General features: G+C 42.7%; 1 protein-coding gene across 1 annotated transcript; it reads right to left on the bottom strand.

Moving 5' to 3' along the window:
* Positions 1–1,692: 1,692 nt before the first annotated feature.
* Positions 1,693–15,342, bottom strand: LOC115546730 (NACHT, LRR and PYD domains-containing protein 12-like). The gene is made up of 6 exons (XM_030360437.1): positions 13,938–15,342; positions 12,592–12,931; positions 10,067–10,234; positions 2,819–2,992; positions 2,269–2,442; positions 1,693–1,918 (listed from the first exon to the last, which is right to left on the bottom strand). The coding sequence occupies exons 1-6, from the start codon at positions 15,340–15,342 to the stop codon at positions 1,693–1,695; spliced, it is 2,487 nt and encodes an 828-aa protein (XP_030216297.1).
* Positions 15,343–16,819: the final 1,477 nt, after the last annotated feature.

Raw genomic sequence — 16,819 nt, 5'->3', positions numbered from 1 at the left:
TTACCGTTTCAGAACGGCAGTTACCGTTCCAGAACGGCATATGCCATGGCATTACCGTTTCAGAACGGTAGTTACCGTTTCAGAACGGTAGTTACCGTTTCAGAACGGCAGTTACCGTTCCAGAACGGCATATGCCATGGTATGTCAGTGGTCGCGACGGCAGTTACCGTTTCAGAACGGTAGTTACCGTTTCAGAACGGCAGTTACCGTTCCAGAACGGCATATGCCATGGTATGTCAGTGGTCGCGACGGCAGTTACCGTTTCAGAACGGCAGTTACCGTTCCAGAACGGCATATGCCATGTTATGTCAGTGGTCGCGGTGGCACATGCCACAGGCCATTAAACGATCTCGGCGTCTCTCTCTATTGGGGTGGAGCAAGGCGTTTAAATACGCCCTGTCCCTTACGTCCATTACTTTTGGCCTTTCTGTTGTCACCTTTCTGTTGAACTTAGACAAAGAGAGGTATTGTTGGGCTGTGTTTGGGTGCAGTGAAAGTTTGCAGGCATCTGACGGGAGAACAAGACATGATTGCATGGTGTACCATTCATCATCATCATCATTAGTACTGTTCTCCTGCAATCTTCTTATTTCTATCTCTTTAAGGCTCTTTTTTTGATCGCTCTCACTTCTTCAAACATTAACATAGACAACAAAAATCAGAGGCACTATAGTGGAATCACGTGCTTTCCATTTTCGAAGCAATATTACAGATTGTGTTTAAGATAATTAAAGTTAAGTTCATTTGAAATCTCATGTGTGTGTGAGTGGCTGTCCAAATCAAAACATTGAAACCAAGACAAATGTATAAAGTGCATTTGCTCCCTCAATAATTACACTAAATAAACATAAACATCAACATGTTCGGCATGATGAGCTTAGTGCTGTCAGTTTAATGCGTTATTAACGGCGTTAACGGGGCGTTCATTTTCGTAGCGCGTGATTAACGCTCTTTTGGCTTGGCAAACGTCGTTTTTATAAACACAATATTTTTACCCCACAGTAATCAGCCCGAGTAGCCCCAAAACATTAACGGACCACCGGGAATCCTTCCGACTCTCCCGATTACCACTCCGCCACCGTGTGTGTAGGCGTTATCAGATAGCCTGGTAATGTGTTTAGGCCTACGTACGGTAGGAATATTCATACTAGTTTAAATAATAAATGTTATAATATTTCCCATCTTTGCTGAGCAAGAGTTTTTTTCAAAAGTTCAGTGATTGAAACAAATAAAAGCCTAGGCTATTGAAGTTTTACGGCAGGCCTACCACTGTCATGCACCTACCCGATGCCAAGTGGAACGGGTTGAATTCACTGCGGGTCTCTCTTCTTATATCCATCTTACCAAATATATTTTATTACTGTCCTTCTCAACACTCTCTGATCTCACTAAAAGGCTAGCAGCACGAAATCAAGGGATATTTCGAATAGAAAAAAAAGCATGATTAATCGCGAGTTAACTATGACATTCATTTGATTAATCGCGATTCAATATTTTAATCGCTTGACAGCACTAATATATATATATAAACTAAACAGACACTTACACTTCTTTAGAGCTGGTTTCAGCCTCCACACTCCACCGTGCTTCACACTGGGGGGGGAAACAAAGTGAGAGCAGCATGTTGAAACATTCACCTTCATCATCTGCTGTCTCATCACTTTCTACACAACATGAGTTACAGCCGCCTTTTCAAACCGCTTCATCTAGCAGCGGCTTGAACTGTGAGCTTTCCTCTCCATACCTGAGAGTGTCCAGTCTCCAGCGTCGACCCTCCAGTCCCGCAAAGAGCAGCGTAGCTCCAGAGTCTCCTGGGTGATTGTAGCTCAGGTCCAGCTCTCTCAGATGGTAGGGGTTGGAGCTCAGAGCTGAGGCCAGAGAAGCACAGCCTTCCTGTGTGATCAGGCAGCCAGACAAGCTACACATAGACACAGACACACACATTTATTCTTCATTATATCTTGTTGAGACCAGTTTTTACTAAATATACCACATTTAATAAGTGTATTCATTCTTATGGAGGACAAGTGAAAGCTTGTATTGATACTTTGGACTTGAAACAGGATCTTAGCTACAACTCAATGAGATATTTTCGGTTAGAGACAGGAGAAGTCTGCTGTGTTTGGTATGCTAAGACCATTTCATCACAGGTTCTAACATTGTGTAGAACCAGTGAGTGTTTTGTCAGCAGGGAAAAATATTAACAGAAATGGATCGGACATGAGCAGCACTAGAATAACCAGTTTGAACAAGAGACTGATAACTGACCTGAGAGTTTCCAGTCTACAGTGTGGACTCCCCAGTCCAGCAGATAGCAGCTTCACTCCTGAATCCTGCAGATCATTGTTACTCAGGTCCAGCTCTCTCAGACTAGAGGAGTTGGAGCTGAGAACTGAGGCAAGAGCTTTACAGCATCTCTCTGAGAGATGACAGCCATTCAGCCTTTATGCACAATAAACAGAACATGTTAGCAACTGCCTTTTTACACACATGAAATAATTAATTATATAAATAACCTGGATCTTTCAACATGAAGAGATAGATGTCACATAGATGTTAAATATTCAACAAAAGTTATCATGATACTTCACTTAAAAAATACAGTTCCATGAATTGGCAGCTATTAAACGTTACGAAAAAACTCTCAACTCCACCTTACTGTCTGACTACTTGGTAATCAGAATAAGGATGTTATACGACTATTTTATTCTTATGAAAACAATATATTTATGACCTAACCTTTCTTGATGTAAATCTGTTAAATGTCTTCTGATATTGAACCTTGTGGTGTAACTGCACACTTGTGGTGTAAACTGACCTGAGAGTTTCCAGTGTACAGTGTGGACTCCCCAGTCCAGCAGATAGCAGCTTCACTCCTGAATCCTGCAGATCATTGGTACTCAGGTCCAGCTCTCTCAGACTAGAGGAGTTGGAGCTGAGAACTGAGGCCAGAGCTTCACAGCATCTCTCTGACAGATGGCAGCCATTCAGCCTTCCCGGACAATAAATGCAACATGTTAAGTACTGTGATTTAAAGCGTTATGTGCTCAAAGTTAAAGGATGCAGCCAAGTAAAGACATTCCTGTCACCCAAAATAACCAAAGACTTCGTCAACTCCCTGCCAGCGTCGCTGGCTCTCCAAACGGACGAGGACGGAGAGCAGGTGTCGGTACGGATGGGAATTAATAAGAATTTCACGATTCCGATTCTGCTTATCGATCCGATTCCTTATCGATTCTCATTGGGTGAGAAAATAAGTACAAATGTGTTTGTTTGTATTAAATCTCTTTAATATCTGATCAGAAGTGCGTCTAGTATTAGGAAATTGCACATTTTCAAATCAATTGGTCTAGACAAAAAAACATATGTTTGGCTTTTTAAGCCCAAATGCCATCATTTTGTGCCATAAAACTAAAAACACAGACTGAAAACAGTCAAGTAAGAGCTTGTGCCTTTTGGAATGCTAACAGTGCTCATTTGCATTAAACTTGTAACAAAATTCAACTTCATGAAGTATTGATTAGACAGAGATTTATTAGATGGGCCTACCTAATAAACCGTTGGAACACACAAGATCGGAAACCATAGCAACGCCGGTAAACAAACCCCGAGAAGCCCAATCCCTATGAGAGCTCCCCACACTACGGCCATCCGGAGGCGCACAGAGCTGTTGGCCGTGATATTATATATATACACTATTATATATAGAGCTCCGGGAGTCGCAAACTGCAACAATCACTTTCTCCTCCATGCTGCAGTTCACCTCGGACTGCACTGCACTGAGTTTGACGGTTGATTGCTGATTGGCTGTTACGTTACACATTTCACTCGGTTGTCACACTGTTGAACGCTGATTGGCTGTCATCACGCAAAATTTGCGTCAAAGTTGAAATTTGTTGCGGCACAACTCCTCGTGAACGCGCTCGCCTGTGCACGGCGAAAGTGTGGCGCGACAAATCAAACCTTGTCGCCGGTTTTCTCTGGCGAAAAATTTGCGCGATACAAGTCTCTACGTTCACTTTGTATGGGATCTTGTCGCCCCATCTCGTTTGGTGTGAACGCACAATGCGCCTCTTCCTCGACGGCGCCATGTTTGCTGCATTCTGAACCAAAACAAAGCAGCACAACTCCTCGTGAACGCGCTCGCCTGTGCACGGCGATAGTGTGGCGCGACAAATCAAACCTTGTCGCCGGTTTTCTCTGGCGAAAAATTTGCGCGATACACGTCTCTACGTTCACTTTGTATGGGATCTTGTCGCCCCATCGCCTTTGGTGTGAACGCACAATGCGCCTCTTCCTCGACGGCGCCATGTTTGCTGCGTTCTGAACCAAAACAAAGCAGCGTGTGTGTGACGTCATGACGCATTTGCCGCGACCGGAACCGATAAGCGGAATCGTTAAGCAGGCTTGCTAATGATTCCAAGGAATCGGTTGACTCGGCACCGGTTCTGAACAAGAACCGGTTCTCGATTCCCATCCCTAGGTGTCGGAGTGAACCAGAGGCTATGCAGTAACAATCCACATCAGAAACTAGCACTACACACCACTCTGCACTAATATGGGACTTGTTGACATGTGGCGCTCTCTCAACCCGACAGTGAAGGACTAGGACTTTTATTTTTTCTTTGCCGCAACTGTTCCAAAAAATGTATGTTGCAGTATTGCTTCCCATTGCATTATCAGAAAATAAGTGAATACTCTGTCAAGCTACTTTGGTTGTGCCTCAAAACGTGCCGCTAGATGGCGCTTTAATACCTCCTCCCTAGTTACTGAGTATTATAGATCACAATTCTTAACAGAACTAAATTAATTCCTTGAATTCAAGGTAGGCTCAGTTGAGGACCCCAGAGTATTTTGGGATATTGTTAAAGGTTTTGTAGCATAGTTGATGAAGCATGCACTTATTATGTTGGACAGGACGTGGTAGACGTGGGGAGGGGGACGTGAAACAGGAAGATGCGAGTCACGCATGTAAGATGATGAGAGTTGGAAATAAAGAAAAATAAATGTAGACGATTGTTTCATTATTGGACAACACAACATTTATGGCGACGAGGATTGTTGGATTGACCGAAGGACCTTCCAGATGTCGAGAAGAACAAAACAGATTTAACATTCAGAACAGCGACGTCGAAAACATCTAAAAAAACTAGCCCGATACGTTGATTAGCAGGATGGAAGATGCTAACCAAGAGTGCGCTGCCGCTGGACAGGGACAACCAGCAGTTTGATATGCATTGGCACAAATTTCACCTCCTTACCCTTAGAACATGGGAGCTGCGGACCTATACACAGAATTCACCCATTGGATGGAGTCCTATTACATCTTTGGTAAAAGTGGATGAACAAAAGACTGATAAATTGCCTCAGGAAAAAGGGCTGACATTGCAGAGAATATTAGCACTGTGGGAGAGCAGTAAACCAAGCGAACTTGAATAGGAGTTGGAGCAGCAGTTTAGCGCGCGCGGCGCACAAGAGAAGAAAGGAGCCCGCAAAAGACGGGAGATGACGCATGCACAATGAAATGTCACGGATATGGACTGTCAAACCACTCACCGGATGAATGTGGTGCCAGGACAGTTAAATGATTATTTTGTAAGAGGGTCAGACACTATGCATGCTGCTGTATGAAAAAGAACAGCCAAAAAGGAGAAAAATATTCAACTAGTAAAAGTGTTACAGCAGAGATGAGGCTATGCTTTGACCTCAGAGAAGCGAACAAAGCTGTGATCAGAGAACGCCATCCTTTGCCTCAGTGGATAGTATTTTGCAGGCAGTTCAAGGATCCAAAGTTTATGCAAAACATGATGACTACATTCATAACACACAGAGGCTGCTACAGGTGGTGTCATCAGCACCTGAGGGCTACCAGAAGGCTATGGATCTGATGATGTGGAATGCCAGGAATTGTATGCTACATGGACGACATGGTTCTGTATGCAGATGATGAGGACCAGTTGGAAGAAAGGCTGAGAAAGTCTTCAAAAGATCATAGAAGATTCAAGAAAAATAATTAACACTGAAGAAAGATAAATGTCTACTTGGATTGAAACAAATGGAAAAGTTTTGACATGCCATTTTAGGAGGAGTCAAACCTGACCCAAATAAAGTGGAAGCCATTAGCAAGCACCAAGACCAGAGAACGTGACACATCTTCATTCTTTCTTAGGCACATGGAGATTTCTGATGAAGTTCATTCCAAACTATGCAAACCTATCAGAGCCGCTCAGAAGATTAACAAGAAAAGGTCAGGAATGGCAGTGGACAAGCGAGACTGAAAGTTCATTCATTACCATGAAGAGCTTACTTTATGCATGATTCTCAAACTACAGTGATATCTGATGCAAGTCCAATAGGATTAGGTGCTGTACTGTTACATAAACAGTCCAATTGACAAAACAAACCGATTGCGTATTGTTAGATCCGTCAACTATGCCGCCTAACGGGAGGAGGACTTAGTGAAACCTGTATCCAGTAACGGTTGTAACAGGTCGGCACCTACCCCGCTTGCTCCGGCGCCCTACCCCTGAGCATAACCCTGGTCAGGACCGTGGCTACCGAACGCGTCTGTTTGATAGCTCTACCCTGGGATCCGTGGACTCTGAAGTTTGCCTGGATTGTTGAAGAGATTGGAAATAAATAACTCTAGGCATGTTTCATTAGTTTGACTAAGTAACCTCCTAGATTCACGATGGTTATACTGATTTCGCTGACGGTTCACAAGCGCTATTCTAAATCCTCTTGAAAAAGATGTTTGCTGATTGATGAAAAAGGATGGGTTGATTATAGTTTTATTTGCAGGATTAATATTTGTAACATTGCATAAAGCGAAATAAACTGTCAAAAATGATTAATAAGACACACGCTGTAATGGCTAAAAATACACCGTCAAAGATATTTCTAATAAAAAATTAAAAAAGACATCTGCGGCACATGATGGGAATATCTAGTTTGGCATTGTCTAATAATCTTGGTATCGAATTCTACCTCTCTCCAATTGGTTGGTGGTCCTTAGGATCAGGGTGGGGGAAAAGAGAGAGAATCTCAATCTTTCCTTGTGGCCGGAATAGTCTATTCAATTGGTCCCATGGCAGGTGGCCTTCCTAGCCCCGAAGGGCTACTGGAGGAATCCTTGCTTGGCTGGTTGAGGGATAAGGCTTGCTTCCGATGGGCTGAGTTTTTGTAGGGTGTTTCGGCGAGAGTTTCGTTCTCGTTCTTTCTTCGTCCTTCATGGAGTCCCCACGGCCAGGATTCCTCGATTCTTCTGCATTTTTCTGCTCCTTTTATTCAGTTCTATCTCTAAGTTACCACCCGTCTCTATGCGTTGTCGACCTTGGATACACAGCTGAGTCCCAAATACTTATTATAAATACAGATTAGGTTAAGTTATGGCTTGTTTGACTTGGAACAGTACACTCCTCGCCCTGACCTTCACTTCAGTTCCTGTGATGAACTCCATCCTAATCAACTTGAGTTGAACTTAATACTGATCTTGGCTAGGTTCTAGTTAAACCATTTGGTTTTTGATTTGGAAATCTTCTGTCAATCCTGGGGGGCACACAGATGGATGTGCACCAGCTAATGTAGCAACTCACTGTATCAGTATAGTCGTGAATGTCGTCCGTGGCTACCCTGAAAATATCCATGTTAGTTGTTTGTAAGCAGTCTCTCGGTTCAGATAGTGCTTCATCTGACCATTCTTGTACTGTCATTACTGTGAAAGGCTCTGCTTTGAGTTTTTGCTGTATGTTGTTTGCAGTAGAATGGCAATGTGATCAGATACTTTGAGTTCCAATGATTAACACCACAAAAGCAGCATCAGGGTATATATTCTCATATTTACTGATCATACTATAGAGTTCCGTCAGTGCCTCTTCCCAATTGGCTGACGCGGGAATGAAAACAACTGTCAGTAGGATGCACTGTAGCTCCCTCGGTATGTAGAATGGTCTGCAGTTAATGGTCAGGCATACCAGATTAGGTGAACACAGTTTTGCTACAACCTAAGTTTTTTTACACCACGACTGCTTGACGAGGGCAACCCCCCCCCGGTTGTCCAACACTTGTGACATGGTTTCAGTGTGCAGCCGTGTCGATTAACTAGAACGCTAACCGGATTCTGATTGATCTAGAGCAGGGGTTCTCAAAGTTTTGACAACTGAGGGCCAATTTAGGAACCCAAAATTTGACTGAGGGCCGCCAAAGGAAAAAAAGCGCTTGTCGCGGTTTGGAAAAAAACTGCATCTTGCGGTACATTTTAAACAAGGAAATATAGCGACTTTGAATTAAACGCTGATGGAGCAGTGAATAGGTTCAGTACACAGCAAAATGGCTTGACAAACTCATTTGTTTTTTATTAGGCGTTTCTTGCGTTTTGGAAAGAGCTCCACATTTCTTGTCCTTTTTTATTATTGCTGTTTCTTTTTGTCTATTCACTTATCTGAATCTGTATTTGAAAATATGTATGTACAAAGTAAACTGAATTTTTCGGTATATTTTTATTGAAAAAAATATTTCACCATTTTGCCAATTAATTTGTATTTTTGAAATACAATTTGATTGCAAAAAGATTATATTAGGAGATAGATTTCACGTAGATGTTAAATTACGAAACAAGTTACTATAATTTACCGTTACATTATGAAAAGGCAGTTATTAAACTTTACTAAAAACCTCTAAACCCCAGCTACTGTCTGACTACATGATAATCAAAATAAGAATGTTACACATCATACACAGTGACGGCTGGTGCTAAAAAAATCTGGGGGGGCGCACTGGCGGGCGGGGATTACAACACAACAAACTACTTGAACATAAATTTTGCTCTCCTCTCCTTCAGGCCAGCAAATTTTTCAATGACTTTCTGATTGAAATCTGTCATTTCACAAACAAGTCTCTTTTCCATGGAGAGCATGGCCAGTGCATTCAGCCTCTCCTGGGTCATGGTGTTTCAATGCTAACTCGGCCAAAAAACTGTAGCTTCATGCTGTTGTCAAGGTGGCTACGGCTACTTTCATGCCGTTTGCATTTTTCAGAGAGATGTTTCAGGTCTCTGACCCCAGTTGTTGTCCACAGAGCTTCAGTGCCACTGCCAACACTTTGAAAAAGCAAGCATGGAAAGCAATAGAGAGCATTGCTAACTCCACATCCAGCTAGCCAACTGTGTTTGGTGTAACACAAACGGGAGAAGCCTCTAGTGTAACTCCTTCCCCTGTCACTTGCCTGCTGCTGGATTTGTATATCAGGCTGCTCCGGTCCAAGCTCCTTTATTCTTTTTTTTTCCTCCACCGAACGCCTCGAGAAAGGATTACTGCGTAACGAAACAACCGAATTTTCGTTTGCTGTCGCCATGTCTCCTCCTGTCTTCTCGTTGTTGTTTTTTTCTGTCTGCTCCGTGTGCGCGTGGGCCTGTCTGTCGCTCTTTGAGTGACAGGCACGGCTCCGTTGCCAGGGGAGTGACTTTGACTGACGGTATCATGAATCAATCAGACTGGATGAAAAATGAGCCCAAGCACGCTGATTGGCCAGGGGCGCAGAGAGCTGCGCCCGGAGGAGAATCTTGAAGTGACCAATTAGAGACCAGCATGAAGTCACATGGAAGCCAAAAGTTTAAGAGGCCACATACACACTCATTTGGCCGGCGCCCCTCGCTATTGAAATGCATGAAACAACCCAGAATAAACCCAATATTGAATGGAAAGGCATAAAAATGTAAAAGTAAAACCCATTGTATGAGTGAACACTGAACAGACGTGGTAATTACTTTTTATTATGTAATTTATGCTTACTGTGTCTATACTTTTTTCCTGAAATTTTGATGGGGGCGGCGCCCTAGCGCCCCCTATTGACCGGCCGCCACTGATCATACACCTTATACCAACATTAACAAACTAAGAATATAATGTGTACCTAAACTGTCATATATACACAAATATGAATATGATTTATGAGTTATTCTTATGAAAACAATTTATTTATGACCTAACCTTTCTGGATGTAAATCTGTTAAATGTCTTCTGATATTGAACCTTGCGGTGTAACTGTTTGCACATTTAGTAAAACTGACCTGAGAGTTTCCAGTCTACAGTGTGGACTCCCCAATCCAGCAGAGAGCAGCTTCACTCCTGAATCCTGCAGATCATTGGTACTCAGGTCCAGCTCTCTCAGACTAGAGGAGTTAAGAACTGAGGCCAGAGCTTCACAGCATCTCTCTGACAGATGACAGCCATTCAGCCTTCACAAAAAATATACAGAACATGTAGGAACTGTGATTAAATTAAAATAAATCTTTAACTTATAACATAATGAAGGAATTTTACTAGTTGCAATAATATTTACTAAATAATTAGATGTACAAGAGTTATTTATGTATTGGAAGAAAAATGTTGAATAGATTTGTAATTGTGTTTGCAAAATATTTTTTTAGTTGAATACTACTTCCATATTCTAGTATTCTGTGTGTGTACGGTAGTTCATTATAAGTTAATAGTACAGCTGTGAGATGGTATATTTTTGTAACTTTTATATTCTACTAGTATGTTTATTCTCTTGTGAGTACAATAGTAATACCGTATTCACCAGAATATAAGACAACCTGAATATAAGACTTCTCCCCCCCTTTTGATACTTATTTCTGGAAAAATATTGCTTTTTATGGACATAATCTTGTTTTCGACCGAAAATAGTAGAAAACTAGTGATAATTCATTGGGAAAAAACATTTTAACACCATAAGTGTATATTTGGATTACTTGGTTACACAATTTAATAAATGAAGTGCAATGTGTCAAAATGACTGTTGTGAGGGGCGGAGGTAGAGTTTAGATTCTCTGCCCGAGCCCGACCCGACCCACGGGCCGGGCCGGGCCTTTGATCGATGATTATTTTTATTTTTTTTATCATTGGTTAATTGGCCTAATCTGAGGAGGAGTCTATGCCATAAACAGAAATATTATAGGCCTTTATTACCAGTGATGGGCAGTAACGCGTTAGAAGTAAGGCGTTACTGTAATCCAATTACTTTTTTCAAATAACGAGTAAAGTAAGGGATTACAATTGCAAAAATAGTAATTTGATTGCTTTTACTTTCCTTCAAGCCGCCTGTGTTACTGCGTTACCAAACCGTGATTTATTTTTGCCATAGACAGTAAAAGAATTTGGAATTTTGCCGTAGGCCTATTTGCTTTGTGAGACTGTCTCGTGACAGTGACGTAGCAACGTCTAGAAGTAAACAACAGACACGCGTGTGCAAGACATGGAGTGCGGGAGAGAGAACGAACATGGAGCATTTAATTCATGGAAGTTCAGACATTACTTTGAGTTTGACTCAGTAAAAGATGTAAAAAACACTTACGTCCGCTGTACACTCTGCGTGGGAAGAAATATTTTGTCTACAGCAAACTATTGCGTCTAAGAGGTGGCAAGAACCAAAAATAACATCTATGGCCCACAGCAGTAAAAAGAGGGCGAATGAGGAATTGCCGAGAACTGATGGCGGTCAAAGCCAATTAAATGCATGGTCAGAGGAGAATGAGCGGAGAATTGCTATCATTTAGCAACCAGCAACGAGCGCTGGAGCTAGTCAATGAACAGCAGTGCATACAATAACGACACTTTTATTTATTTTTACTGTGAAAGTCAACGTTTTCTTTATATAGTGACAGCGATTATGTCGTATGTACCGGTCAACTTAGTCAGAAGATCAAGAAATAGAAGGCATAATGCTAGCTATAGGCTAACCTAGGACAGCAATCAGTGCACTTGCAAATGAGTGCCTGCAAGTATAACCGATCATGGTGTGACATTATTTAACCATCAATCTACCGCAACGTCACCGTCTTTGCGGAAAATGTATTTCTCTGCTGATCAACATTACGAAAGCTGGTAACGAATAAATTGTAAAAAGACACACCATTTGAAGTTATTTTGTCGTTTTGGCAAGTAGCCGTGTAATAAGCGGGATAATGTATAGAACGTCGCCGGTCATTATCGAAAATAAGCCCCTTCAGGGCGACGCAAGACACCTTCGCTGCGCGTCGGTCGGTGTGCTGTTCGACCTGTCTGGGCTTAATTTCCCGATAACCAGCGTTCTATACATTATCCCTTAAATCTGCTACATAAAAATATTTAGCAGAGTAGGCCTAGTATCCAAAAATGTGTACAAAGTTACATATGTATTAAAAAAAAAACTGGTTGAAATCGGGCTCGGGCTCATAATTAAAGTTATGTTTCGGGTCGGGCCGGGCTCCGACAGTACGTGCACGGGCTCGGGCCGAGTCGGGCTTGATTTTCTGGGCCCGATCTAAGCTCTAGGCGGAGGACAGTTTATTTAAATCAAAACGCCATAAAAAATTATCGTTTTGGCGCCCTCTTGAGTTTCCCCCCACTTTCCCATCATTTTGTCTATATCGCAGATATAAGGCAACCCCCCGATTTTTCAGACGTATTTTTTTAACAAAAACCTTGTCTTATATTTGGGTCAATACGGTACATGATGTTATCAACATACAAAGATCTTTTGCATATTATTTGAACCTATCCATATCATATAATTTCATGGATTGTATGTAATCCATGTTATTAGTGAACCTACAGAGATGTTTTGGATGCTTTGACCACTGGCAGCAGCCTCAGAAGACCCTGCTCTGAAGCAGAGTATTTCTTCAGGTCAAACACGTCCAGCTCCTCTTCTGATGTCAGAATAATGAATGCCAGAGCTGACCACTGAGCAGGGGAGAGCGATTCTCTGGAGGTTCTTCCTGATGTCAGGTAGTGTTGGATCTCCTTCATTAGAGAACGGTCGTTCAGCTCATTAAGACAGTAGAAGAGATTGATGCTTCTCTCTGGCGAGAGATCTCCATTTATCTTCTCTTTGATATAAGCGACTGTTCTCTGAATGGTCCGCAAGCTACTTCTTGTCAGTCCCAGCAGACCTTCTTTAATCTTAGCGGTCAGTAGGGCTTTGACTTCGAACTTCGTGATTCGAATATAATTCGAATATCAAAAAAAATAAAAATAATTCGAACGAATATTAGGCAGCCCTTAATATTCGAACCTGTTATGGGCAGGCCAAGAGGGAGAGACGTCGGAGAACCCATGCAGTCTATTCATAATATTGTAATGACCACGGAAGAGGCAGTGAATGAAGTATTGATTAGACAGCGATTTATTAGAAACATAATAAACAGTTGGAACACGCAAGACCGGTAACCATAGCAACGCCGGTAAACAAACCTCGCAAAGCCCAATCAAGGGCTGAATCCGAATACTCATACTTATAGTATGCATTTTGTAGTACGCCACAAATATAGCGCGTCCGAATGCTCAGTGTGCATTGTGTAGCACGGAAAACGTTTCCGAATGCGTACTACCGCCACAGTATACAACGGTAGGTCGTTACCAGACTACGGGTGTGGTAACGAACGAAGAAGAGATGGCTGACCCGACACTACCAACAGCGGCTTAGAAAGACGTCATAGAAAGCGGCGAAAAAAAGAGACATTAAAAAGAGTAAAAAAGTAAAGTAAGTAATTAAGTAAAAAGACATTTTTAATTTAATAGCAACGATGACAAGATGGAAAACAGGTAACTTATCAAGGTAATTTTGCCGGCATCTGAGGGGAGACACGTCATCTCCAAACATCCGGTGGAGTTACGGCGGCGTTCGGAAGAGTTCAGAGGCGTTCTACGCATAGCTGTAGACCGTTCTAGGCGTTCTACGCATAGCTGTAGTAGACACTGAACATAAATAGTATGTACTAAGTACTCGGATTCAGCCCAGGTATTACTGAAGGCATTTAATGGTCAAAATATTATTAATAAATATTCGAATATATTCGAATACTAATATTAATAAACAAACGAACTTCGAATATGATTTTTGGCCAAAAGTCAAAGCCCTAGCGGTCAGTGATATACTTTTTCCCTGTCCCAGCAGACCTCGTAGGAAAACCTGATTGGTCTCCAGAGAGAGGCCCAGGAGGAAGCGGAGGAACAAGTCCAGGTGTCCGTTCTTACTCTGTAAGGACTTGTCCACAGCACTCTGGTAGAGAAAGAGTTTAGAGAGTTTATCTTTCCTGGAGGTTTGTAGTTCTTCTGAGAGCAGATTGACACCAGTGTCGAGGAAGGACAGAAAGACATAAAGGGCAGCTAGAAACTCCTGGACACTCAGATGGACAAAGCAGAACACCCTGTCCTGGTACAGCCCGCACTCCTCTTTAAAGATCTGGGTGAACACTCCTGAGTATACCGAGGCTGCCCTGATATTGATGTCACACTCTGCCAGGTCTTCCTCATAGAAGATAAGGTTGCCTTTCTCCAGCTGGTTAAAAGCCAGTTTTCCCAGAGAAACAATGATCTCCCTGGTCTCTGAACTCCAGTGTGGATCTGTTTCAGCTCTCCCATGGTACTTCCTGTCCCCCTGTATGGACTGAACCCTCAGGAAGTGGATGTACATCTGAGTCACGGTATTGGGTATCTCTTTTATCTGGGATTTCTTGAATATGTCCTCCAGAACTGTCGCAGTGATCCAACAGAAGACTGGGATGTGCCACATGATGTGGAGGCTTCTTGATTTCTTAATGTGGGAGATGATTGTGCTGGCCAGCGTCTCCTCCCTGAATCTCTTCCTGAAGTACTCCTCCTTCTGTGGGTCGTTGAACCCTCTCACCTCTGTCACCATGTCGATACACTCAGCAGGGATCTGATTGGCTGCCGCAGGGCATGTGGTTATCCAGATGCGAGCGGAGGGAAGCAGGTCGCCCCTGATGAGGTTTGTCAGCAGCACGTCCACTGAGGTCGGCTTTGTGACATCAGTCCTGATCGTGTTCTTCTGGAAGTTCAGAGGAAGTCGACACTCATCCAGACCATCCAAGATGAAGACAACTTGGAACCAGTCAAATCTGCAGATTCCTGCTTTTTTGGTCTCAATAAAGAAGTGATGAAGAAGTTCCACCAAGCTAAACTCTTTTCCTTTCAGTAAATTCAGCTCTCTGAATGTGAGGAGAAATGTGAAGCGTATGTCCTGGTTTGATTTGCCTTCAGCCCAGTCCAGAGTGAACTTTTGTGTTAAGATGGTTTTACCAATGCCGGCCACTCCAGTTGTCATTATTGTTCTGATTGGTTGATCTTGTCCAGGTAAGGGATTAAAGATGTCTTCACATTTGATTGGTGTTTCCTCCTTGGCCAGTCTCCTGGAAGCTGTTTCAATCAGTCTGACCTCATGTTCCTTGTTGACCTCTCCACTGACTCTCTCTGTGATGTAGAGCTCTGTGTAGAAGTCATTCAGACCGGTTGGCTGTCCTGCTATAGCAATTCCCTCAAACACCCGCCTGAACTTCTTCATCAAATGAGATTTGAATTTATGTTGGCACTTGACAGCAGCAGATCCTAAATGAGAAAACAACAGAAGACATCAGATAGTGGATGGTGAAATCAGTGGAAACAGGTCAATATTTCCTCTTAAATAATCAACTTCATGATATTTAGTGGCTTTATAACTTTGGTCGAAGAAACTGGTCATAACAAGGACTGCGCGTTACAGATTCAAAATGGTGAATCTTTAATTTTTTTCAACCCAGGGTCTTTTTTTCTGCATGAAAACGGATCAAATAAGCCCTACAGACATGTTTTCAGTGGAGCAAGGCTGAGAGCCCAAATAGCTAACAGGGCATTGTCTAGGGGCTGTGCGCATAACGCTTCCAAATCGTCATTTTTTAACCACCAATATTGCTCAAAATATCACACAACCTCTGCAGTAGCAGGACTAGGGTCCCTACACATAAAACTAAGCATCAACAACTTAGTTAGCGTACCGGAAGTTTATTAAAAAATACCTTGCTTTTTGAAGTTATTTCAATACCAATATTATTGGTCTCATGATAGTAATAATGATAGTTAATCATCTTGTTATGCTGATATAACAAGATAGTTCTGCATCTCTTCCACTGAGTTGTTGTTTATTTGAAGCAGATTGTTTAACATTCTGTATTCTGATAGACCCACATTAAACCTATATATCTGGATCAATACCATTTAACCTCATACCCTTACCCTAACACGAGGAAAGATATCTCGACAATGAAAAGCTAGGGATGTAAAAATCTTCCATAGGCCTATCTCACAACTTCCTGGTTCGGCGTTCGATTTTGCCTCCACCGGGTAAAGTGACTTCCGGTCGCGTAGTCCATGATATTTGACAATGGCGCAGTCAAAAAACAAAAGCTTCTGTTGTCTACCTCTATGCGCCAATTCAAAACAAAAACAACCGTATTTACATTTCCACGACTTCCCAAATAATACCCAATACAGCAGTGGCGATCAGACGGAATGAAGGAGTTAATTTCGTAATTCAGAAGGGGAGTACACTGGTCTGTAGTCGGCATTTCTCAGCGGCTGATTATGACGACGGGAGTGCTACGCTGAATACTGGAGCTGTTCCTAGTCGTTTTGACTGGAACAGCTACACCACAGCCCCGAAAAAAACACCCGTGTATAAACGGGTGTCAGCTCGAAAAGCTCAGGCATGCAAACTAGTCACCTTTCGGCGAAATTCGCCGTTTTGAAGACAAAATTGACCACTTGTGTGATTCGTGGAGATCCGTTGAGAAAACATTTGGGGGGGGGGGGGGGGTCTGATGGCCAGCCATGGAGTCCTTGTAGCGCCTGCTAATAGCGAGCGGACAGAGAGAAGGCGCAGCATTCTGTCAGGCGGCACGACAAGTGGGCGCACTCCCGTGGAACTGTCGCTTCCGTGCTCGTCGAACGCATGCGCTCGCTCGTGAAGCCGCGCGGACATCCGACAGCGCGAGCGGAAAGTCGCC

Source organism: Gadus morhua, chromosome 7, assembly GCF_902167405.1.
Source record: "Gadus morhua chromosome 7, gadMor3.0, whole genome shotgun sequence".
Lineage (NCBI taxonomy): Eukaryota > Metazoa > Chordata > Actinopteri > Gadiformes > Gadidae > Gadus > Gadus morhua.
Note: the sequence above shows the minus strand (reverse complement) of the source record. Positions and strands in the feature narration are given on the sequence as shown.

Excerpts from the sequence above, each read along its gene's own strand:
- LOC115546730 (XM_030360437.1), bottom strand. The coding sequence starts at position 15,342 with ATGAAGAAGTTCAGGCGGGTGTTTGAGGGAATTGCTATAGCAGGACAG. Across the intron at positions 10,235-12,591 it reads AAAGCATCCAAAACATCTCT|GCTGAATGGCTGTCATCTGT; the intron begins GTAGGTTCACTA and ends TTTTTTGTGAAG. Across the intron at positions 1,919-2,268 it reads TGTAGACTGGAAACTCTCAG|CTTGTCTGGCTGCCTGATCA; the intron begins GTCAGTTATCAG and ends GTCTATGTGTAG.